Source organism: Vipera ursinii (genome assembly GCF_947247035.1).
Source record: "Vipera ursinii genome assembly, chromosome: 1".
Classification (NCBI taxonomy): Eukaryota; Metazoa; Chordata; class Lepidosauria; order Squamata; family Viperidae; genus Vipera; species Vipera ursinii.
Genome location: NC_139512.1, coordinates 312,900,607 through 312,927,342, shown reverse-complemented (window position 1 = coordinate 312,927,342; position 26,736 = coordinate 312,900,607). Strand labels below are relative to the sequence as shown.

At 37.1% G+C, this 26,736-nt stretch overlaps 1 protein-coding gene across 1 annotated transcript in view; it reads right to left on the bottom strand.

Annotated features, from left to right (window-relative positions):
• EML4 (EMAP like 4) overlaps positions 1–12,199 on the bottom strand; it is a 157,322-nt gene extending 145,123 nt beyond the window's left edge. The window contains exon 1 of the mRNA XM_083361946.1: positions 11,859–12,199. Coding sequence (XP_083218072.1) covers positions 11,859–11,883 — 25 coding nt within the window. The 5' untranslated portion in view covers positions 11,884–12,199. The remainder of the gene's footprint in view (positions 1–11,858) is intronic.
• Between the last annotated feature and the right edge of the window lie 14,537 nt (positions 12,200–26,736).

Genomic DNA, 26,736 nt, shown 5'->3' with positions numbered 1-26,736 from the left:
ACTGTAGCCAAGAAATTAAAAGACGCTTGCTCCTGGGGAGGAAAGCCATGGCAAATCTAGACAGCACACTAAAAAGCAGAGACATCACCCTGTCAACAAAAGTGCGTATAGTCAAGGCTATGGTCTTCCCAGTTGCAATGTATGGCAGTGAAAGTTGGACCATAAGAAAGGCTGAGCGCCAAAGAATTGAGGCCTTTGAACTATGGTGCTGGAGAAGACTCCTGCGAGTCCCTTGGACTGCAAGGCGATCAAACCGGTCAGTCCTAGAGGAGATAAACCCTGACTGCTCTTTAGAAGGCCAGATCCTGAAGCTAAAACTCAAATACTTTGGCCACCTAATGAGAAGGAAGGACTCACTGGAGAAGAGCCTAATGCTGGGAAAGATCGAGGGCAATAGAAGAAGGGGACGACAGAGAATGAGGTGGCTGGATGGAGTCACTGAAGCTGTAGGCGTGAGCTTAAATGGACTCCAGAAGATGGTAGAGGACAGGAAGGCCTGGAGGAACATTGTCCATAGGGTCGCGATGGGTCGGACACGACTTCGCAGTTAACAACAACAACAACATATTACAGAATCTCCTTAATGGATAAATAAGAATATAATTTAATTAAAGTAAAATATCATTGAATGTTTATTGTTGAAAAAGATAGTCTTCAATATACTAAAGAAAATCATGAAGCAGTTACAGCTCTCTTCTCTAGACCCATCCATATCTAAATCTTATTGTCTTAAGATCTTTTCCAGAGTTTGGCTTCTATGTATGTTTGTTTTTTAATTTATTTATGTTTTAATGTATTTTATCACCATATATCAAAGAGCACATGAATCCATAATACATTAGTTCAACACAACAAGAAACCCTACTTTAGTACCTGCAATCTCAATCTGACTCAGATAGTATGAAGAAAGAAAATGACAAGGCACTTACTTTGCAGAAATTCAGGTATTCTAGCTATTTGATAGTCACATAAATAATCAGTATTTTTATAATCCTATGCATAACTAAAAAAAGTCAACCTTCAAGGTCAATTATATTTCTGTTCCTAATGCTTCTGAAAATGTTTCTTCAATCAAATGAGCCTTCGAGTTCCCGTTTTCCCAGGACATAGCTGAATAGCTGCCAATTTAGTTGGATGCACTAGAAAAGCTCATACAATTTCAAATTGTTAAAATAATATAGTAGACTATACTTTTAAAATAAAGAAACAGTAGGTGGAGTAAGCAGAAAATTCTTTTAGGTCCTGTGGAAATAATAACTATTCCAAGAAAATGAGAAGGATTAATTCATTCACCCATCTGAGGCAAGATATCTCCTTTGACCAGCTTTAATCCTAAATACTTTAAATCTTTTAACAAAAGATGGGAACCATGAGAAAATCAGCTGCCACTTATTAAAATTATCCTATTACTGAATACTATATATAAAATGATCCCCAATTGGCCACTCATCTGAAAGTTATTTGTAAAATAAAAGTTATAGGTTGGACAGTTATCATTTTTCAATCTGGATTTTTTTAAGTTAGTCCTTATCAAGTCAAAATGTCAACTAAAAATACCAAGTTTATATTACAAGAGCCATTTTGTGATTTAAATTACTAGTAAAGTCAAACAGGTTTATGGAACATGCAGGAATACGGTAGTTGTCTACAAAAATCAGGGAGTAGCAGTATTTATGAAAGTTAAGGATGTCCAAGAAAACATTCTTTTGACATTTTTAAGTAACTATTTAAACCAAATGTCAACGCTGCTAACATCAAATGTTTTTGCTTGACAAGAGATGAAGAAGCAGCTATTTCATATGCTAAACTTGTGTATTACTGTAAGAGCTAGAATTAGATTATTGCTGGGAGGAGGGAGGAAGAAGATTGTACCTCAAGGCTGTCTGAAATAAGAGAAGAAAAGAACTTGGTGGGTTGTCTAACAGAAGAGTAACTGATTCTTCAAATTAATTGGGGAATGTGATTCATGACAGAAATAGAAAGGTGGAGAATTGTGTTTAATATATTGTGCAAAGGGGAGGGAGGGGATTCAGATTCCAGCTTTCTCTAGCAAGCTTTTGCCGATGTATAGGGCTAATAAAAGACTTTTAAGGTAAACAATGCCTCAGTCACTTGAAAAGCTCATCCATCAGAAACTTGACACCAAGTAGATGTGGCATGTCAAATATGAAGCACCTAATTCTAGCCCTCTTTGTCCTTTAAATACAAGTGCAAGAAATAATCTATACATTCTAAGGAGTAAAGATACTAAAAATCCACCTTTGTGCCCCATATTTATTTGAAATGCAATGTGTGTTATCTTGGGTTCCACTATTCATAATCTAAAACCAAGGAATTCCATATTATCAAAAGAAAAAATAAAACACCTTTTACCAATAGCTAGGATTATTGCATGTAGCTAAGCAAGAATTATTAAGAGCGGAAAGGAACACAATGAAATTCACTGTGTAGATAGATAGATAGAGAGAGAGAGAGAGAGAGAGAGAGAGAGAGAGAGACAGAAAGACAGACAATCAAAACTTTAGTATTAAAGAAGAACAAATGAAATTAGCCATTATCCCAGAAACAGATCCAGTGCTAAATTATCAAGGTCTATTTATTTAGCAGGGACGTGGTGGCTCAGTGGGTTACGATGCTGAGCTTGTCGATCAGAAGGTCAGCAGTTTGGCGGGTCAAATCTTGAGTGCTGCGTAGCAGAGTGAGTGCCTGTTACTCGTCCCAGCTTCTGCCCACCTAGCAGTTCGAAAGCATGTAAAAATGCAAGTAGAAAAATAGGGACCACGGTGGGAAGGTAACAGCGTTCCGTGCGCCTTTGGCATCTAGTCATGCCGGCCACATGACCACGGAGATGTCCTCGGACAAACGCTGGCTCTTCGGCTTTGAAACGGAGATGAGCACCAGCCCCTAGAGCTGGAAACGACTAGCACTCATGTGCGGGGGAACCTTCACCTTTATCTATTTATTTAGCTTTTTCTGTACATATGGCCAGAAATAAATAAAGTGAGAAAGAATGTGGGTGGTGAACAACAGTATATACCACTTACAAATATAACTTAATAAGTCAATGATTCATGGAGAAAATTGGGACAAAACCTAGCCTGTTTGTATCCAAGTATAGCTATGCTTGGCATCTTAATAGATTTCACACATTTACATTTTGCCATGGTGTGTGTGTGTGTGTATAGATAGATAGATAGATAGATAGATAGATAGATAGATAGATAGATAGATAGATAGATAGATAGATAGATAGATGATAGATAAAATCAAAAAAATAAAGGGAACACTTAAACACAATGTACTGTATTTAATAGGATGTCTTATGTTGTGTTCCCTTTTTTTTTTGAGCAAGATAGATAGATAGATAGATAGATAGATAGATAGATAGATAGATAGATAGATAGATAGATAGATACACACACACACACACACAATGTATTTGAATATTAGTAGCTCAGGTTGGTAGTTAGGCTGTTGGTTTGATCTCCAGGCTTGGTAATTAGGTTGCAAACATTTTGCCTCCATTAGAGGGGACATCTTCAGTAAGGTTTGAATTGTGTTTGGTTTGTTTGGAATGTTGCTTCCGGTATTTCAGTTGAAGTAGCTCTCTCGCTATCAGTGCTTGGTAGGTGGGGTTTATATCAATATGTCTCTTCACTGATTGGTTGGTGGAGAACCAGGCCTCGAGCAATTCTCTTTCTCTCCTTGACTCAGAAGGACACAAATTCGATCTAAGCACAATTAGAACCTAAGCAAAGTCAAAGAAAGAAAGAGAATTCCTCAAGTCCTGGTTCTCCACCAACCAATCAGTGAACAGACAAATTGACATTCGACCCCGCCTACCAACCACTGACAGCAAGAGAACTACTACAACTGAAATACTGGAAGCAACATTCCAAACAAACCAAACACAATTCAAACCGCACTGAAGATGTCCCCCTGAATAGAGACAAAACATTATCTTCACACAGACTTTGATTCTTAAAATCTTAATGTATCCATCATATATTCAGGCTTCATCTATGTACAATAAATTCACATAGCATTAAGAACACAGGAAAAATGATTTTATAAAAAATGAGGAAACAGGATCCTGAGCAAAACAAAAATATGAACATAGTTAATTAGCTTCAAGAAATGTTTATATACTTGAAAGAATTTCTTTGGATATTACTCCAATTTTTTTTGGACAAGTGTTTTTGCAAGTGTACTTATCTGGTGCCAAAAAAAGATTGTAAAAGGTAGTTCTTAGGATCCTTACCACAATTGACTAATAGCTCTAGACCAGGGGTAGGCAACCTCGGCTCTTTTATCACTCATGGACTTCAGCTCCCAGAATTCCTGAGTCAACTGAGCCAAGGTTGCCTACCCCTGCTCTAGACATATACATCTATACATTATGAATAAACAGCATTGGACTAAGAGGACAACACTGAAAAAATAACTTTATTCCCTAAAACAATTATGGATTAAGAAGAGAAAATGAAGTTGAGATTATTACACTAGTATATCAGTGTACAAATTACAAGTGCAAATGAAGTTGTGTGCTCAATCTAAACTATCATATAATTAGGACATATAATGTCATTATGTAACATATAGTGGGACCAAACCCGAGGCAGAATGCAAAGAGGGTAATTTATTTAACAAGAACAATCCAGACAAAAAGGGAGGACCTACATGCATGTTTAGAAATCCAGGAACACTATTATTCTATGAGTAAAGCACTGATTGCCAAATCATACAGAAAATTTGAATAATGGCCTACTAGATGAGAGTATACAACTTCCAGAGGAGATCAATGACTTATTTAGAACATAAATGCCTTATTTGTTTATTTATGTATTTATTTATTTAGAACATTTATATGGTAGCCCAATTCAAAATGACATGATTCTGGTTGATGTACAAAAATATTAAAAATACAGAAGTAAACAGCACAAAAATTCTGGGCTCCATTATGGTCATGTAATCTAGGCTAATGTTTTCAAGAACAAATCAAACAATAAAGGAAAGTGTTAGATAAAATTCCATTAATTCTTATTAGTTTTATGAAGAATTAAAAAAAACAATCCATTTTAAAAATTCTTGAGAAAAAGACAAAAATTAAAGAATGAAAAAGACCACTACCAGTTAAATTTAGAAAATAAAACAAAAAACAGATATGCCAGTTTTCGATTTCAACCAAGAATATGTGGGCTAAATGGGGGCTGATTTTCTTGTTTTTTGCAAGACTAAGCCTAATTAACTTTAAATTTGGATCTTAAAAAGAGTTCCCTTTTGGGAGTTTATCCATCTCAATACTCAGTGTAAGGTAACAATATACTTCATTCACAATTAACTTCAGAAAGTCAGAAAATAAAGCTCATCTCAAATTTAACTTTATGACAAGATCATGGTATCGCAAAACTAAACCAATGAGAAACTCTGCTTGGTGCTACAAGAGAAAATAGAAGCACTGCTGAACAACAAATAGAAATGCAACATAGATGATGAAGACGCTGGAGAACTATGTTGTGGGGAAAATAGGAGGAGAAAGAAGTTTAGGTATCTAGCTGTCTTGTGTATTTATTAAAATAATAGGTGAGAAATGAATGAAAAAGCTTTTACTATACATCTAAACACACCTTTTGTGATAGAAATTATATATTTTATAATATTGGTCATTTGAAAGTTGCTAACAGAACATTAAGAAATGAGCATACCATTATATCTATCATACAATATCTTGTTTACAGTGAAAAACACTAGAATGTGCTTAATCAGTCATATTCTAAGTCAGGATGCAAATTAAACAAAAACATTTGTGTCCATCAAATCTTTTAATCAATTTAAAGATACTGACTTTACACATAAAATGGATTCAAAAATTTGAATCACCTTCAAACCAGTTTCACAGCGTACTAAGAAATGCTTTAGTTATTAGTGAAACCAATAACTGATATTTTCACACATACAATGCAATCAAATCCATTCAAGATGCAAGTTACAGCAGGATTTTATCATCTTGAACAACCACATTTTATCCTGCCAGTTTCTTTTGAAAAGAGACATATACAGCATATATTCTTTAGATAATCAAGACGGATAGGAAAGTAATATTTAATGCAAGTTGATATGATGATCTATCTCACCTCTAAAATAAAGATACTCATAAATAGTAAGTGTAATCTTTCCATGAGTCACAGATGTTTAGTTAAGAAAAACAAATAAAGCATTATATATTTGTTTCCTGTGGCCTTTTGATTACAATTTCCAAAATGTCCAGGAAACATTATTTGACAGAATATGGAATAACACAGAGAGATTGCCAGGTTTAATAACATGTTGCAAATTAGGTTTGACCTGCCAAACATTCTAAAAGGATGAGGCTCACATTCAAGATAATTTAAATACCGGTATGTTGTTATACTAATTAACTTTCAGACCCGGATCAAGCTATTTAAAAATAGTATCTATATGTATGGTTATACTGCTTATTTTTATTTTGTTCTTGCTTGCTTTTTATTATTACAGATGTATACATCTCAGAGCTGTAAATTAACTGCCCTTATAAATACCTTAAATAATTCTTACCAACAGTTTTTGTTTATATGTGATTATGGACCAATTTATATTTTCAGTTATAATTAATCGTTTTTCCTATTTTAAAAGTCATATATTTTCATATACCCAGATTTGGTTATACTTTCCTAATATATACATTACTGTGAACAATTTTTCTTAATACAATGTTTGTTAAGTTCATTAACATGCCTTTTAACTTATTTTCTTCTTATATCTGCTTTTGTATGTGCTTTAAAAAAATGTATTGCAAAACTCATAAAAATGTAAATTTTAAAATACAGTTGCAGTGTGGCTTATAATAGGTAAATTGGGTAAATAATAATTAACTAATTTCTTCCCTAAGACAGTTCTGTTTTTAAGACAAATGATATTGAATTTTCCAGGCACCTTTCAAAGACAGTCACCAACAAACATATTTTTTCAGTCTTTCTTTAGCATCAATAGATGATTGTGTCTCCAAAATAAGCATAGCCAGTGCAACAGCCTATAGCATGCTAAGTTATACTGGCCATCTTCTGAAAGAAGTCTTGAGTCCCCCTGACTGTGAGCCTGTATTTTCATAGGGAACACAGCTTATCTTTTGGCCTAGTGTTATGTTCATCAAAAGTCCCCCTGTCTGCTTTAAGAAAGCCTTAATGAGTTATTTGACACCCAGTAACTTATCCCCTCAAGCTCAGGATTTGTGCAGCATCCCTAAACTGTGATATAACAACAAAGCCAAATATGATATACTGTTGCAGGAAATGGGTATGTCTACTCTAATCAAGAGGACTAGGAATGATTTGATTGTAGTGTTCCAGAAGGGCTGCCACAGAGAGGAGGGGATCAATTTATTCTCCAAAGCACCTGGAGGCAAGACAAGAAATAACAGATGGAAGCTTATCAAAGAGAGATCCAACATGGAATTACGGAAAAATATCCTGTCAGTGAGAACACTTAATCAGTGGAACAGGTTGCCTCCAGACGTTAGGGGGCTCTATCACTGGAGTTTTTAAAAAGAAATTGGGCAGTCATTTGTTGAAATTGTATAAGGTCTCCTCCTTAAGCAGAGGACTGGACTAGAAGACTTCCAAGGTCCTTTCTAAATCTGTTATTTTGTAATATTGTAATTTCATTTCCCCAAATTACTGACAATCACAGAGGCTGTATAAGCCTATTAAATTGGGGCGGGATGTGTGAGCATTAATGTGAGAAACATAGTAACCTAAATCCCAAGCCATAGAAATAGAAATGGAATCCAAATCTGTATCACCTAGAGCAGAAGTCTCCAACATTTGGGGCACCAGGGACCAGTTCTGTGAAGAGAGGTTTTTCCGTGGACCGGAGGGTGTGGTTTTGTGTGCTGCCTGCATCCTAGGGATGGGGCTTTGCTTGTTTGTGAGGACTGGTTGCTGGCATGCCATGGACTGGTACTGGTCCACAGACCAGGGATTGGGGACCCCTGATCTAGAGCAACAGGCTTTGCCCCAAAATAGAAGCCTGGGAATAGGAAAATCTACACAGTATATTTTTATTATTCTGAAGCTTGTCTTGAAAATACAGAATGTTTAAAAATGACACAAGCAAAAAATGCAAGTGATAAAAATATAAACCTTTTCAAAACACCAAACTTAGTTAGGCCAGTATTATTACCTTCATAAAGTATAGCATTAGAGTAATAATTTGCATGATCCCACTAAAAGTGTTTAAAACTGAATCCTTACTGAAGGGATTTCAACAGGAGAAAAGAATGGATTCTACCTTATACTTAAAAGCTTTATTAGAAGCAATCTGACAATTGTTTCTACATTCTTAGCTCAGGTTTCACTTTCTACAATAAGATCTCATGAAAATATCATTTTTTTATGAAATTCCTTAACATTGTAATTTAACTTTTTCCACTCCAGAAACAGCAAGTATGGGCAAGTACCGGTACTTTAGAAAATTTGGAAAGGGACAACTTGTGCTACAATGGGAAACTGACCCAGTTTTCCAACTACTGATTCATCAAATGACTTTGACCTTCAGATGCTGAATCTCTAACCCTCTTTCATTTCACTCCACAAATTCATATAAAAATATTTCATGAATGATAAAAAGAAATATTTTAAACTGAAATGTTATGTACTGCTTTTTACTAAGTCTTCTACCTTAAAACATTAAAACAAATTTCACTAATGCAATAGTACCAACGTTTAATGAAATATGGTTATATTTGTACAACCATATTTAATATTTCAACTGTATTCTACACCTGATATGGGGCAGAAATCAAATTCTTACTTATGGTATAAATTTGTATTATGGCCACTTCAAACGAGAGCTTACAGTAAAAAAGAACATTACAACCTAGTTTCTCCTTACGTTTTTTTTTCTTTTAAATCTGCAATGGCAATTTTTTTCAGGGAGACCTTACAGTAAATACTGATCAATTTATAGTATTAATACCATGTAGTTAGCTAAACCTGGATTTATTCAGCTACATAGATTTAGGATATCAACAGGACTAACTGCAACCCAAGTAACTAAAGATCAACAGTTGGATAGCATTATCTGTGAATTCTCAATCGCAAAATATTATTTTTTATTCTTTGTGTCTTTCCAAATGAACTAAAGCAAACTATATTTTAGGCTTATGCTAGCATTTCCATGAAAATTAACATGATCATACGGATAAAAAGAGAAAGGGCAGATGGAAAGCAACAAGGTGTTGCTTAAGCATTCCAAGACTATCAGAAATATTTTTTCCAAGAACAATGGAATCAGATCTTCATTCATGCCACCATGGTATTAGTCCTATATTAGCATTATAATTTATTGTTACTGCTATGCTATCACAAAACAGATGTACTGAAGTGAAAGTTAAAGGCAATAGGCAGTCTGTTCCAAAACAGTTCAGAGGCATAATTAGAGATCACAAAACTAATTATATGCACTATACTGATGATTCTCAGGTTTCATAAGACCTGTCTTACATAAACTCAATTTAAACATGTATCCATTGTCTCTGCCCTCCACTGGCTTGAGCCACCAATGCCACCTGTTCTTAGGACCAGGCCCTGGCCTCTTAGAAATGAACAGCAATAGCAGCAGCACTTAGACTTATATACCACTTCACAGTGCTTTACAGCCCTCTCTAAATGGTTTACAGAGCCAGCATATTGCCCCCAATAATCTGGGACCTTATTTATCGACATCAGAAGGATGGAAAACTGAGTCAACCTTCAGTCGCTCAGAATATCCTGGAATGATCAATGAGTTAGTCTGCAGTACTGCATTCTAACCACTGAACCACCACTGCTCTTTCCACAATGGTTCTTAAAAACCACTCACCTATCCCACAGCCACATAACCCTGAGTCCATTGCTGCAGTGAATCAAGGTAAATACATTCAAACTTATGATTATCTATTATCCTCTTTGCTTTTCCTTAGGTTGTTTTTGCTGGCTCACCATAAGAAAACTGACAAATATCCCTGTGGGAAGATTCTCTAGATGAGAGTGTATAGTATTTCATGACTTTCCGGGATTTCTCTCTCTCCCTTCTCCTCCCTCCACAGTTACTTGCAAATTAAATAAGCACAAGACCTAACTTAGATCTAAATGCACAGCCTTTTATAGGGCATCAACACGCAATCACAATCATATCTCCAAGCAATGTTTTGCCATCTTGTGCAAAGATGTAACATTTTCAGAAATTTTGAAGCCATTAGAAAAGGAATACTTTTCCTACTCTTCTCAGGAAAACAATCCAGAAATTTCTGGAAAATTGGAATAAACGCATTGTGCATTGTTCACTTTCATATCACCACTTACTAGTCTAAATTAACTTTGCTATTTAAAGAACATACAATGCAGTATATAAACACTAATTTACTCTTTCAATTATCATTTGGTTCTATTTACAATATCCCTAATTAATTTACTTTATTTTACAATGTATTAATTTTTCTACAAAGCCGCAGAATCTTAAAAAAAATCTATTATAAATTCAGTTTGACAAGTTCCAAAAACATCACAATTCAGAAGAAACTATCAATAAGCAATAAAACAGTTTAAGGTCCTTAGATACTTAGGACTCAAGAATTCAGGTGAAAGTGACCCACTGGCCATTACAGTAAAAGCTGGCAATAGAAAAGCCTATAAGCAAAGGAGGCATTGAGGCACTAAATCGTCATTCCTTCTTTGGTGAAAATTAGCAATGCACAGGATGAGCAGAAATGTATCTTGCTCTTCTTGCATTTGAGAGTTGTACTGCACTGTTTGTCCTCCATACACTATTTGGGTACAAGAACTGTACTACCCTGTTAGTATTTTAAGGGAGATATAACAAATATGAGTATATGCTTTACTGCATTCATTACTATAAAATTAAATATTTCACTAGAGGGATTTTTTGTAACTCTTTCTGAAATTTAAAAGGGGGGGGACAAAAATGTCCATTTTTATCTCTTTGTCCTTTAAGTAAAAATAATAATTTGGATTCACTACCTAAGGGCAAATAACAGGTTCACCTATAATAACTTCAATGAAATCGTCTCCTTATACACACACACACACACAAACATAAATCAAGACTTGTAGTAAATCTGGAGGAGAAAAGCAGAGAAAAGCAACTCCTAAGACAACAGGCATGGAGAGAGACGTCAGTCAAGGTAGCAAAGATGCTATCCGTTTCTTCTCCATAGAAAGGTTTTTAATACACTTATGATTTTATCAGCGCCGTTGGAGAGGTCAGAACGTAGCAAGAACAAGAACTGCTCGTTTTTCTCCTTGAAAAGAGAGCAACTGAATGATAAAGTCATGCATACATTAGTGTGTATGTACTTTGTTCCAGGAAAACAGCAATGAATTTGTGCGTATCAGATTTATATACAACATCCCAGTATCTTAATGTCCTGAAGTCACCCTGCTCGTTCCAATTTACAATTTTTTTCCCCCCGAAATACATCCATGCTTTTCTGTCAATATTCCCCAACATCTGATTTTCTCTTCCCACCTGCCTTCTCCCTCCCCTTCCCCGGCATGCATTTTTCAGACGAAAGACTTCGGCCGGCAGCTTACAAAAAGAGGAAGGTCAGGGCGACAGGCTCGCCGCCGCTACACTTTGCCGCGAAGAAAAACGTTCACCTTGAGGATCCCGGAGGAGGTCTGAGGCGCTTTCGCGTCGCCCGAGTCTGCCTCTCCGCGCTAAAGAATCCGAAGGAGGAAATGGCCCTGGCCTGGACTGAGGCGTCAGAGACGACACACACTTGTGGCAACGCTGTCCCGACCGACTGCCACCCCGAGCCATTACCAGGCGCCTCAACTTACCCAAACTGCCGGCGAAACCGTCCATTTTGGGCGCCGCGGCGTCAACCTCGCGAGTTCGACCTCGAGCCGCCGGCTCCGTTTGAGAAGGCAGGAGGAAGAGGCGGCAAGCGGGGAGGGGGGGCAGCTCATTCACTTCGCGCCGCGGCTGCCCACTCCGCACCCGCAGCACGCGCTGGCCCGCTCGCGTTCCCTCCCTGCCGCCGCCGCTGCTTTCGCGCCCCACGCGCCTCCGGCGCAGCTGCTCGGCAAAAAAAAAAAAAAACTACCCCGCTTGCCTGCCTGCCTGCCCGCCCGCCCGCTCGCTCCCTCCGACCACCTCTCGCAGGAGCGGTAGCCGCTGCCAGTTTCTAACCCCCTCCCCCAGCCGCTTTTGAGCCCGCCCTGCAGCGGCCGCGTTGCTTTCGCGCTTCCGACTCCGCCTTCCTTTGGCAGCCGGGGCTTCCCCTCCAGCGGCCGTTGCGGAGCGCCTGGAGGGTCTGGGGGCGAGGCGGGCCTGGGAGAAGGGAAGCTGGCGGTGGCGCCTTCAGTTTGTTACGCCTGCGGCCCGGTTCCTTGTAAAGTCAGAAGAGGAATAAGAGGGAGGCTTGACTCCAAGTAAGGCTGCCCTGGAGCTTGGGCGATTTTGGGGCGGCAGCGTGTTTCGGGGGAAAGCGTTAGTCCAGCGGCTTTTCTCGGGAATAACAACATCCCAGCGAAAAGCTGACCGATTTAGAGGATTCTTAGCGGAAGACTGTTACTGGCAATTAAAGAAAGACTTGTTCGAGAGGAACCCGTGTAGTTTCATGGGGAGCTGCCAGATGGAATGGATTCGGGATTGGAGTTCATCGATTTCACCGATTTATTGAGCCTGCGGAAAATTATACCATTGTAAAAATTTGCTGTCCCAATTGCCAATCTTTATTCGGCTTAGTCCAGGGGTGGGCAACCTCGGCTCTTTTATGACTCGTGGACTTCAACTCCCAGAATTCCTGAGCCAGCTATGCTGGCTCAGGAATTCTGGGAATTGAAGTCCACGAGTCATAAAAGAGCCGAGGTTGCCCACCCCTGGCTTAGTCTGTTTGCGAATGGTCTTTATTTCTTATTTTTTTTTATTATTCAAACACTGGTATCCTGGCCTAGATCATTTGCCTTAAGCCCATGTTAGGCAAAGAAAGAGGCTGAACTTTCTAGCTTTGCAGCCTTCCTTCTTTAGAAGGTCAAGCAATATTTATTTGCTAATCATGACGCTGCAGCAAGACCTGACACCAGGATTTTGTCAAGGGCCTTTGTGTACGCCTCTCCCAAAGCCCCATTTAGTCCAACACAGGCTTAACAAGGTGTGTAACTTTTGAGTTCCTGTAAGCAACTCTTACACCTGTCATTTCACTATGATACCACTATTTTCTTGTGCAAAGCCAACAAAAACAATTGAGGAAGTACGTGTTGTACAGTCCAGCTCTGGAGGACAAATTGCTCAAGTGAAGGTACAGTAGGTGCTTCCATATCTGCTCAAGTTTACATTCAAAAGTTACATGAAGTTCTTTTAGACTGAGTGAGCACTAGTAAGTAAACATTCATTCCATAGTTTTCTTTGCAATAGCAAAAAGTAAGACAGTTATTAAAACATCTCCATCCAGCATCTGCCTGAAATACCCAATAGGTGCCTCTTTGAACACATCCAGTACTCCTTTCCAATGTCATAGGGAACAAAGCATTACAGATTTTAAGCATCATAAGGCTGCTGCTACTGGACATACTGGATTAAAAGGGAAAACACTAAAATAACAATCAGTACAAGTAAGAATGATTTATGGATTGAAGACAAGGTAAATGTACCTTCAGGAGCTAAAGGAAGAAGTTGCAGTTGACAGTCAGATGGAATAATGTGAATATATGTATCTGAAAGGATTGAAATGTACATAGCTATAATCTTAAACAGAATTTTTAAAAAATGATGTATTGTTGGCATATGTCACCAGAGAAATTGTCTAGAATGTATAAAGGCACTTAAAACATATTGGAAATGTGAGCAACAAAAATGGACATTATATCATGTTTGATGTACTTATAAAAAAGCTAGAAAATTCTGGATTTAAATACACTGATTCAGAGTATTTTAAATATTAATATACAATTTAGTACATAACTTTAATATTAGATTTTTTAAAAAAGCACAATGCCTATAATTTTGTAATGTAATTTAAAATGGAGAGATCTTTGTTGATGAGTAATATCTGTTCCAAATGTTGGCTACATTGATGGGTTGGGGAAAAGGAGGGGTGTTTGTAGGAAATTATAGTGTGTCTTCTAATTACAGAAGAGCTGATTGTCAGAGATTACAGCAAAAGTAAAAACAAATTAAAACCAGAGCCCTCGACAGACAGATTTTGCATTAGAAAAGTTTTGTTTGGCATGGTTTTCCTGAATAAAATAAGATCTATTTCAGAACAGCTGATCTGCCCCAGATTCTTTGTCTTAAATTTTAGACTGCAGAATTTAGAGATCTAATAAGAGAGAATGGATAAAATACCTGATTAATTCATTGCATAGAAATAACACACTTGTTGATCTGATATCATTCAAAATAAAATACTACATTTTTAATGACTCTCAGTTATACTTAGGAATACTACTGAGATCACTGTAGTATAGAAATTCCTTGCATGTGAGTGCATTATAGGAAAAACTTCATAACATTTTGTGGATACCTGAAAATTATTTCTTGAATATGGTTTCCAGAATTTATTATGTGTGACATCATAATTATACAGTTGGGATTTTTATGATAGATAACAATGTAGTTATAAAGTAGACACATTTACGGATGAAGACTCAGTTATTAATCCATTTTTTCTGAAGAATCAATCAAAATGTGTCTTGTGCTTTTGGGTCTTTCTAGCTAAAAATTCTGGGTGCAGTACACTAACTCACCTGAAGGGTATCCAATTGGGAAAACTAATATACAGGAATAGTTCTGGTGTTGCCAGCTTCCTTGGGGGGGGAGAATTAGACTATATCACTTCTGGTTATCTTCATTCCTTATCTAAATCTTCCATTGTCAGCAACTAAAATGGCTTCTGCTCTCTGAAATAATTTCACCATTACAGGTAGTCCTTCACTTATAAAGTTCATTTAGTGACCATTTGAAGTTACAACGGCACTGAAAAAAGTGATTTATGACCTTTTTTTAATACTTATGACCAGTGGTGGGATTCAAATATGTGAACAACCGGTTCTCTGTGTGGATGCCACTTCCAGAAATCCATTCTGGGCCTGGGTAACAAAAAGTTAGCTACCGGTTCTGCTGAAGTGGTGCAAACTGGCTGAATCCCACCACTGCTTATGACCATTGCAGCCTCCCCATGGCCACGTGATTCACATTTGGAAGCTTGACAACTGGTTCATATTTATAACGGTTGCAGTGTCCCAGCATCATGTGACTATCTTTTGTGACCTTCTGACAAGCAAAGTCAATGGGGGAAGCCAGATTCACTTAATCACAATGTTACTTATTTAACAACTGCAGTGATTCACTTAACAAATGTGGCAAGAAAAGTCATAAAATGGGGCAAAACTCACTTAACAAACTTCTCACTTAACAACATAAATTCTGAGTTCAATTGTGGTCATAAGTTGAAGACTACCTCTATTGCTTGCTGCATTTTGGAACTGCTTTTAAAAATTCCTCTATGAAAGAACATACGACATGTATACATTTTTGGCCCAGAAAAAATCTCTACTGTACAGTTACGATAAAAATGAACTCTGGAAAGCATTTTCAAGAAAGCATTTTCAAGAATCCATAAAATGTCATGGAGCATTTCCTAAATTGTACTGACATGTAAGACATCTTTTTCAGGAAGCATTTGAATATCTCTTTGCTGCCTGCATATTATACTGTGACTAGACCAGCTGCTGTATAGGTTCATTGGATGTACTGATGCCTCCTTGAAGTCATAGGCATCAAGGAATCTTTATAAATCAGGTAGAGATATTATTGTAGATATATTAATATACAAACACATACCTAGTATATGCATATTTCAACACAGGAACAAGAGTGCCCATTAACAGTAATGTACCTGGTGTTACTGATAAAACTGATGCATTCCTATAATGCTTGGAAAGTCTCTTTGAAAGCAAAAATGTATATAAACATACAATACAAGGAAGGAAGATCAAATATATTCAAAGCCTACCAAAGTCACTTACAAGCAGTATCAACAAGCATAATTTTTAAAAAGCATTTATTTTAATAGCAATTTTCAGTAAAACAATGTGCTATTTAATAGTGACAGCTAGAGTACTACTACTGTTAGAAGCTTTCCACAGATGCCAGGGTGAGAACAAGGGGAAATTTTTATGGTGTGTCATTTATTTGCCTCGCCTTTTTCAGAGATCTATCTTGTCAAGCAATTATCATTGTCAGTAATATGACGAAGCTCCAAAAAGGATAGTTCTGTTTTGGGGAATAAGGGTAATCTTTACTAAAGTGAAGTTTTGTTTTTTTAAAAAATGTTTGTATGAGGAAACATTCCCCAAAAAATCTCCTGCCTGACTTTTAAAGTAGCATAATCCTGAAAGTATTCTAATGCCTTAAAAATGTAGGAAGGAAGTTTTTAAAAAATCTATAGGAGTCTTACTGAGTGAATCTGTGTAGCCTAAAATGTGTTAACAAATATTAAGTAAAACAACTGAACTCAAACTTGCCCAGGGAAGATATTAAACAGAAGTCATGCAGGTGTTTTGTGATGGTTAACATTTTTTCTAATAAAATCATGGTAAATTTTCTGGAATCAGACATAAGAACATTCTCCAATGTTTCTAGTTAGCGTAACAGGTGTCTGAAAGTTTTGCAAGGAAATAAACTACATATTGTTCACATGACAAATAATGCACTTGGACATGTTAGATTAATTCTGGTGAGTCTTCATGATATTTCTCCTATTAAAAATACTCTTTGCCAGTGAAAGTTATGATTAAAGAAAACTTAAGAAATTTACAATTTTTTTTCTTCCAGTAGCAGAATTATAAAAGCAGGCTGATGAAATTAATGGAACACATTGTTCTACTAGCAAAATGTCTTCAGGTAGCAATGTGGGCAACTCAGGAAATTAAGTAAAGCACCATGAATACCATCTGTGTCAGCAAAAGCTTTTGGCAGAGTTAACTGAATGAAACCATTTTCTTCATTGGAAGTATTAATATAGCCCTCTGACATGAAGAGTACAAGCTGCCATAAGTGTGTACTGCCCCCACTGAATTTCTGCATCATTTATTTTCTGAGGCAGCCTTAAGAAAATGTGTGAGGCCCATTGGCCGTTTAGCCCAAAATGCATTCAGTGGAGATTATTTATTCAGTTTATACAGCTTGCAATAATAATTCTTGCAATAGTAATTCTACTCACAAAATATAAAAACTCAAAATAAACAACAGTATATACCACAGCAAGAGAGAGTTTATCATCACCTTTCAAAATAGGAAGGATGGGAAATAGGAACAAGCATAAAACAAGAGCTCATTGTCCTTTTCAAAGAAAGAACAAATGCATAAGTCTCCTGGGTACCAGTTTCTGATTGTCCTGCTGATAATGTTTCTCTTAATTTGGGCTCAGAAGGTTCATCTGCCTTAAACAACCATTTTTAAAGAGTCTTTGGCTTCTTCAGTTAAATGCAAATTGTATGGGGTGTGTGTATGGCTTCTGCAGTTGGTTTGTTTTTTGGCTTCTGCAATTAAATGCAAATGTTTTACAGTGTGTGTGTGTGTGTACATGCACATGCACGGACACACATACAGCATAAAGTACAATATGCAGAGCTGCCATCTATTGCTTCATTGAGGTCTTTTCCCCTTAAGAAGGAATAAAACATAAATTGGCAATTTCCTTCTAAATATTGCAAAAAAAATCCTTCAATAAAATGTTTGCTGCATTCAGGATACTTTTAAATTCACCCTTCTGCTTCTGTTGTTCCATTTTTCCTTAATGACAACATTGCCTTTCTTATATCTGCTGAATATCTTAGTGGGTCATTACTGAAAATAGTGTCATTGTTAAAGGATTCCTTTTTCATTAAACATTTTTGTACTTTTGCAAACTAGAGTATGTGTCTCCTTTGCATAGTGCTACTACTACTTACTAGAATTTAGATTGATCTTGGTATATCCTAGTAAGATTGAAATATTGTGTCAAGTAAAGAGAGCTTTGTTGGGGACTTCCAAGTCTTCCAAGTCTTCCTTTCAACAGAGCCGCTTACCCAGAGAAAGAGAATGCAAAGCAAGTGAAAAAGAAATCTGTCATTAAGCTTTGTATGCTTTTTTTGGGAAGATTTTAAAGTTTTCAACAATCAGTCACCATTATCTAACCACCAAAGATGTTCTATGTTCATAAACTGGGGATTTTCTCCTTCATTTTTATGCTATGGTTGTTGTAGCAAAATCTGGGATAACCTTGCATCTGCCATCTAACCCTCTTGCATGAATGTAAAATATGAATTAATTTCTAAATATTCAGGATTGAAGATATATCAGTTTCCCAAATGAACTCTGTTTATCTAGAGAATGGACATTTCATTTCGTTTCATCTTCTCTTTTAATTGAGGGTCCTGCTTTGTGAACACCTGATTCTAATAAACAGAATTTTTACATACAGGCTGCATGTAGCCCTGGAAGCTAGTAATGTGGCCCCACAAGACAACAAAAAATATAAAAAATAAAGTTTGTTTGTTATTTATATATATTAACTATATTATATATTTTATATATGGCCCAAGACAATTCTTCATTCAGTGTGCCCAGGCTAGCCAAAAATTGGACAGTTATGGTCTACAGGATTATTTTCTCCAATAAAAATCAACCTGGATGATTGATTCCCAGTTGTCCTGAGAAAAGCTGCTAGTTCTACACTACCTCCATAAAGTAAGATGATCTGAGCTCTACATGATTCAACAGTTTAAGTTAAATAAATACCTGCTCAATTCTGTGTTCAATTCTTATTTTAAAGTGATTACAGTGTCTTCACTTTTCATCCTAAAGTTCAATAAATTTCAATCCATGGGGCAGAATCCCATAATCTGTCTGTTCACTCATGACTGTGTTACAATGTATTACATGACTGTGTTACAATGTATTCTATTCAAATTTTAAGGCAATAATATGTATTCTATGTTCTTATTTATATATTATTGTAAAAGCAATAAGCCCTTCAGATAACTGATGCTACAGTTAATATTTTATTAATAAAGCAGAATAGAAGGTCATCTGAAATTGCCCTAAATTATTTACTTGCTTGTATATACAAACAAAAACTGAAAAACTTTGAAACATGATTCTCATCTTATTGTCATAGGAACATACAACATATAACAATATTAGCAATACTGTATTGTGCAGGAATGGGATATAGTGCAGTGGGTTACTGTTATTGATTGATTATGAAAGTCTTAATCTTGAGCATTCTCAATTGTTATTCTGTTATCTTGGCCGGCCATATATTGTAATTCTTGAAAAACTATAGATTCTTTCTTCTAGAAATTTCAGTGAAGCGGAGAGCAGAAAATGCTGTTTCTGACCCATGTCTTTTGTTTGATCAGGTTGCTATATCCCCAGTCTGTATCTTAACCCTTCCCCATTCTAACCTGCTGTATATTGTTATTTGAAATGGTCTGTATTATGTGCTGGCAAAAGAGTTTGATTACACATTTTTTCCTCATTACTTTATGTAAGTTTTTTAAAAATTTGTTTACTTATTATAAAAATGCTTTAATCTATTAAGTAAACTTTCAGTTGAAAGTTTAACCAGATATTGCTTCATTAGCTTGAAAAGAATAACAAAAAAAGAAATTAAAATTGCAGGAATAAGAGTCCTGCCAGAACAGAACAGCAACAAAATCTACTCCATCATTGTATTATTACATCCAGAAGCCTCTGAAACCCATATGTAGATTAGGAGTGCAGTAGTGGGGTGGTTGTTATTTTCTATTGTGTTTTTACTGTTTGTAAGCTGCCTGGAGTCTCTTGAGTAAGTAGGCGGCTATATAATTTTTCATCTATCAATCAATAAGCAAGCAAGCAAGCTTCCATCTTTGCTTCCAGCAACTGCTGGAGACTAGAGATTACATCTGATAGCAAAGACAGTAAACTGTTATGATTAGTTATTAGTAAGGCAATACCTCCATGATGCAGCTCATGTTCTGCATAGAAGTGCTTCAGAAAACAATTTTTATATAATCAGTGAAAAAATAAGATTAAAGAGGTTGAGAAAGGCCACTGCCTAAGGATTTAGCAGCCTGTTAGAGTAAAATAGATAATTTGAGGACTACCAAATAAACAATTTGATTTGATATAAAATTGCTTCTTACACTATCAGAGGAACAAGTTCCATGACTTATTATTACTGTACTTCGGGTGCTGTATCCAATAACGAGAAGAGAACATATATAGCTCAGAGTTGAACTATCAAGTCTTGGTGCTTTCTGAGCTTAATTGCTTGCAGACATTTCATTACATGAATAGGGAACATCAGCAGTGTTTGTGAGTGTGGTGATGAAAACTGTTGATGTTATCTAGTCAGATAATGAAACATCAAGGACTCCATAGTGTATCCAATATCCATTAAGCATGGCTCCTATAAATTCAATAGTAAACCTCACATGGATTTGACTAGAAGCCATATTTAAACAGTTCATTTTCTTTCCCTTCCATTAGGCTCAAACAAAATATTGGTAGTATTTCCATTAATGGAAAGGTGGAAAATTGCTAATATATTTCAGTTCAATAATAAGCTTCCCCAGGATAAATAAAAATACTTCCTAATGTATATTAAACACTTTAAATTTCAAAATCATATCTAAGAAGAATAGAGGGAGTCCTTGGGTTACAATGGTAATTGGGACCAGGATTTCCTTCACTAAGCAATGCAGTTGTAAAGTTTAGTGTCATGTGATCTCAACACTTAGCAATAGCAATCCTGGCAGTCCTGGTTGCCATAAACCCAAGACATAATTCGTTAACCAGGAAGTGGTAGGAGTCCCAAGTAAGGAGCTTGGGGTGACGTGGAGGCATGCTGCAGAAGGAATGGGACAATTCAACAAATACAAAAGTTATATTAATTTCAACTGAACCTTAGCCAATAATAATAAAATAAAGTTAATCCATAAATACAAGAGTTACAATAATTTCAAAGAAAATGTGGTCACCAATAATAAAAGTAATTAAATGAAACAATACATCATTGAATTGTTCTGTGGCAAATTGGCCACCGCAAGTTGTCCTGTGGTGAGATGGCCACAGCAAGTTGGTTGTGGTGAGTTGTCCTAGACCCTGCTGCAGATGGGAGGAAGCTAGGGAAGGCGTCAAGGCACAAGAAACCAGGAGCCAGGATAGAGTACAAAAGCACTACAAATTTATTCCATGCAACCTATACACAATAATCTGAACTAATGGTCAATGCGAATTGGTACCAGATAAGAGTCAATGGACTTCGTGGGGGGGGCTGGACTTAGGTCTCTTTCAGGAGCACAGGGACTCTAGACTGATGAAGCATTTGACCTGCCCTCAGGCTCAGCCTGGTCATCTATAGAAGGGCTTGAGAGGTCTGGCAGAGGCCATGTGTGAGTTGGGGGAGGCCAGGGCAGATGGGATGCTACAGGTGGGAACGATTTACAGGAGCAATTTTTGATTTCCTTGCTGGTTTCCACATTGACTTTGTGGGAAGTCAGCAGGGAAGGTCACAAATAGTATTCACTTGACTGTACCTCCTTGCAATGTCATAATTGCAAGCTGAGCATCTACATGCCTCATCACGATCACATGACTTCTGGAACTTTGGCAACCCGTAGTATGTCCTTTGTTTTAACAGTGTCATAATTTTGAATGGCCACTGAACAAATGGATGTAAGCCAAGAACTACCTTTAATAAAAATGGACAATCATGCAGTTCTGTTTCAAGGATTACTGAAAAAAAAGTTCGAAGTATTTGAATTATTGGTATTGTGAAAATTGTATGATTCCAGGAATGGAATATTTCATTATCCTCTGGACATGTGAAAAACTACAAACCCTTTCCAGTTCAGATCCAGAAGATTTATTTTCCTTTAGCTACTGGCTTATCCCTTGAACAGTATATTTTGCACAACATTATGAAATACGTTTTATCATTACTGCACAATTTGTTTGGGGTTGAGAACTATATTTGGTTTTGAGAGCCAACAATCAAAATGTGAATGGAACCAGGACATAAATTTGATTTGATTTAAATAAAATGAAATTACTTCCACTATATTTAATCATTTCTCAGTGGGTAGGGAGCTTTTTGTCCCATCTAATACAGAGGCCCAGATTGAAACTCCAGAATTGGCCCAATCAGATGTAGATCACTTGAATGACCAAAATCAGCATGAAAAGTGGAAAAAGAGAATTCCATTCTTTATAATCTGGCACAGAAAAAGAGAAATGATTATATATTTTAGGGGCTTTTTTTCAACAGCAATTTGGGGTCAAGATAGAATCTTCAAACTGTGTCAGATTTCATGGAAATCACTGCAGAATGTTCAAGCTTCTGTTCTTTAAAATAATGTTTGTGTCCATAATCTTTTCATTTGAGATAAAAGTATGATGACATTTCCAACAATAGGTCCCATGTCAAATTCAGACATTGCATTCCTGGCACTGAGGAGTCAGATAATGCTGAATACTGGGGAAACGTTGGGTATTAAAGTAAAAATATAAGAGAATAACCTATCTGTGTGTAACATAATTATTTGCTCTACATCATGTCAACTGCCTAGTGCAGGCATGTCAACTGCTGGCCCACAGGCCAGATGCATCACGCCAAAACCGTGCCCATCCCATTGCCGGCAATGGGGGAAAAGTTGCAATACATCACGCAACATCATGTGACATCGCGAGTTTGACATGCCTGGCCTAGTGCATCTCACAAAATTTCAGCACACCTATGTTCAGGATGAATGATTGGCTGAAGAGACAAACAAATAAACTAGGGATCTCTTCCAAATCCTTCCCCCTGGATCTTTATAACTCAGTCCAAATGCTAGGAAATTACCAAAACTGCCCTAGTCACCATGATATGTTTTATTTGAAAGCAAATTTATAAATCACCAGATCAAATAGTTCTTCTCTTTCCAGCCATGGAATTTTATTCAAGCAACAAAAGACATATTGTACTTCTTTGTGCTGCACAAGCTATGGAGAAATAGATGAGAATGGAATTTCATGGCAGCCCACCATCTGGCTGGACCCAGTTAAGAAGTGTTTGCTTCAAATTTGAAATAAATGAAAATACGTTCTATTCACCTTCTAATGTAGGCTTCACCCAAAGATGATGCACATTTTTTAATATTTCCTTTGTTTCTCTTAATATTTTTAAACAAAATTTAGAATGTTCTGTGAGCCACATCTAAAAATTGGGTATGGTGGAGGAACAGGAGCATGTAACCTTGAATATTAGCACTACATAAGTGCCTTATGTAAAAACATTTTTATTGGTCCCACCAGTAAGAGATTGTGGCGGGTGACACCCAGGGATAGGGCCTTCTCAGTGGGGGCGCCTGCCCTCTGGAACCAGCTGCCAGTGGAGCTGAGGACTGCCCCCGACCTCCGATCATTCCGCCGGGGCCTGAAGACCTGGCTCTTTGAGCTCTCGGGCCCAGGCTGAGGAGAAATTTATTTTAATTGGGGTTTTTTAATTGCACAGGGTTAGTTTAATCTTTTTTAAATTGGTTTTTTAACTTTTGTATGGCTGATTTTTAACTCCCTGTAAACCGCCCTGAGTCCTCAGGGAAAGGGCGGTATATAAATGTAATAAAATAAATAAATAAATAAATAAACTGCCAGGATATCCACAATTGTATATTTATTTATCAGATTTATTCACTGCCCTTCTCATTATATAAGTGTCTCTGGGCAGTTTACAATAAGAGAGCAAAAAAAACCCAAAACATATAAAATATACGAAGTTAAAAAGACAGCATTTTCATGGCACCAGCCACCCTCAGGGAGGTGCATCACTCTTGGTTTTCCATACTAGTTGAGAAAGCCAGGCTTTAACACTCTTCTGAAGGCCAAAAGGGTAGAGATCAACCTCACTTCCAGGTTTAAGATGTTCCACAAGATGGAGCAATAGTAGAGAAGGCTTCCCCTCATAGACTCTGCCAGTCGAAATTCTTACCCAATAAAGTCTATAACATGCCCTTCCTGCTGGATCAGTGGAATGGATGATACAATAGGAATGAAATGGTTCCTCGGGTAATCTGGAACTCTGCCATGAAAGGCTTTAAAGGTGGACATGCTCCTAATTATAACCCACTTCTGTGATATAAGGGGAACGGAGGCATTATTTTTCACTTGGTCTCCTGGCCCTGTGGAATAGTTGCCCCTTAGAACAGGGGTTCCCAACCGGGAATGCGAGACAACATTCCGGCGGGTCTGAAAACTTTGGTTTTCAAAATTATAGTGTATAAGCATTATTGGTTGCCGTTATTTTGAACTTCTGTAAGGGGTGCAAGAATATATCAGAAGTGTTCTAGGGGTGTGGGGTATAAAAAAGGTTTGGAGCCACTGCCTTAGAATGAAACATTGCTACATCTCTTAACATCTCAGAAGTTTCTGGAGACAGACATTTTCCAGACACTATTTGGTAGGTGATTTGTGGTTACTATCTTTATTGTATTGTACTTTATTATGGTTAGGAGAAGTTTTATCATGACAGATTGTTGCTTGATCTTTGCTTTTATAATTTACATTCTTACCATGGATGTTTTAAACTTTAAATATATGTTACAAATTTCTGTTCTTGACTGATGATGTAAGCTATCAATTTTTTTTGTTACTTTGGCAGCAGAAAAAATGGAATAAAAGCATGTAGTTCAAAACATTAGCACCTATATGTTGTGGTGCTATCAGGGGACAGGACTTTGGATCCTACGTTCAAGAGAGTCAGAGATACAGGAGGAGCAGCATACAACACTATGAAATAGAGGAAATAACAAGGGGGGAGTCACTGCAAGATCCCTAAACCCAGAATCTAAAATTAATCTCCTGCAATGGTACTTGTAAGCATATACATTTTTAGATTTATTTTATCCTGCTTTTGCAAAAACACAGAATAAAACTTCATTCTAAAAACATATATGGTAATTATATTCCTGCGCAGCAGAATTATTGGGGCAAGAAGAAACCTTTGGGTTTTCTAAAAATTGTTTACATTAGAACAAGTGGCCTCCAGGGAAATGTGCTCTGGTATCTTTCTTCTCTTGCTCGATTCTACAAAACAGCAGTTGCTTGTTTTTACAGCAAATTTTTTTAAAGGAAAAAAAGGGAGGGGGAGGCAAGCTGAGAGATAAGTTTGGGAGCCAAGGGAGAAATAATTTTAATTTTAGGTGGCTGCAGGGTGGGAAATGTTTCTTTCGATATCTTATATTTGAAAGGCATATCTCATTGTTAATTAAGGCTTTGATATCTACAGCCGTGGAAATCAGCTTGTCATATATCACCAGTCCTTAAAATAGTAGGAATTCCTTGGAGATGGAATTTCACAATGAGTGAAAAAGCAGAGAGTAAACCCATGTTAACCAATGTGAATGCTGTCTTCTGTCAAGATCAGTCAGGAATTGAGCCAGAATCCCAAGTCTTTTCATCTGATTGCATGGCTTTTATTTCTTAGGGGAAAAGTCAGTATCTTCTCCATAAGTCTGAGTCATGATAGTAAGACATCAAACTTTAAAGTTGGGACTTAAGACCAAAGATGGCAAAATTAATCTTCACATCACACCAGAGAGACTAGAAACTACTGCTAAAAGCATTGTAGTTTATGTTATCCCTTCTAGAAAGACAAACACTGGGTGAGGTTGCTAAAGTTACAGCCATTTTATCACCGTCCCTTCCTCCAAAAGCACTGGGAATAAAAAAAAGAAGATTGCGGCTGTGGATGCTCTGTTCACCATACCCCTTCCAACACTGGCTGTAAACTGGGTTTTTCAGTTGTGAATCTATTGAAGTGGACCTTCCTGACTTTAAATAACCCAGCATCATCAGTAAGGCAATCTCATCAATTGTGCACGACATCCTCTTTGTAAATTTAATCCCATCCCATTTATATCCCACCCTTCTCCGAAGACTCAGGGCGGCTTACAATTTAAGCACAAACCAGTGTGCTTAGCAATAGCCTTCATTCTATGTATATGCCTGCTTATTAGGGCTTTCCCCCCCCCAAGCGGCATTATTACAAAGCTTATTGCCCCCAACAATCTGGGTCCTCATTTTACCTACCTCGGAAGGATGGAAGGCTGAGTCAACTTTGAGCCTGGTGGGATGCGAACCTGCACTAATTGCAGGCAGCTGGTGTTACTTAAGGAGGCATTAGACCACTGCTCCACCAAGGCTCCTTTTGGAGGCTTGTGCTGAAACCGATTTTGATGATAATTGGGATATTTTTGAAACATTTATGACTTGCAAATGGATATACTTTAATTTTCTAAACCAGGACTATAAAAGGTACAGCCTGTGGCCAGATGAATCCCACCAGTATCACATTTGTAGCCTTCACATCAATAAAATGAAGGGGGCACAATAATTACAGGGTTTTGAGGGAGATGTTTAGTTGGCATCAATGAAATGTGCATATGATAGAAATAGATACACAACTGAAAGGGAGGAAATAATCAGCCAGGAGCCTCTCCACATCCTCCTGCTTCATCATGCTGGCTCCAAATTCCAGAACTGACTTTCTATTGTGATTGATGTAATTAGAGTCTGGATGGTACCTGGTTTCAGAAATGGCTTTGCTAGAAAAACCAAATACTCTTGAGACTCTACAGCAAAGAAACAAAAGAGTACAGTAGATTTTCTATGGCTGGTTCCCTCCCTTAGAGCCCTCACAAGACA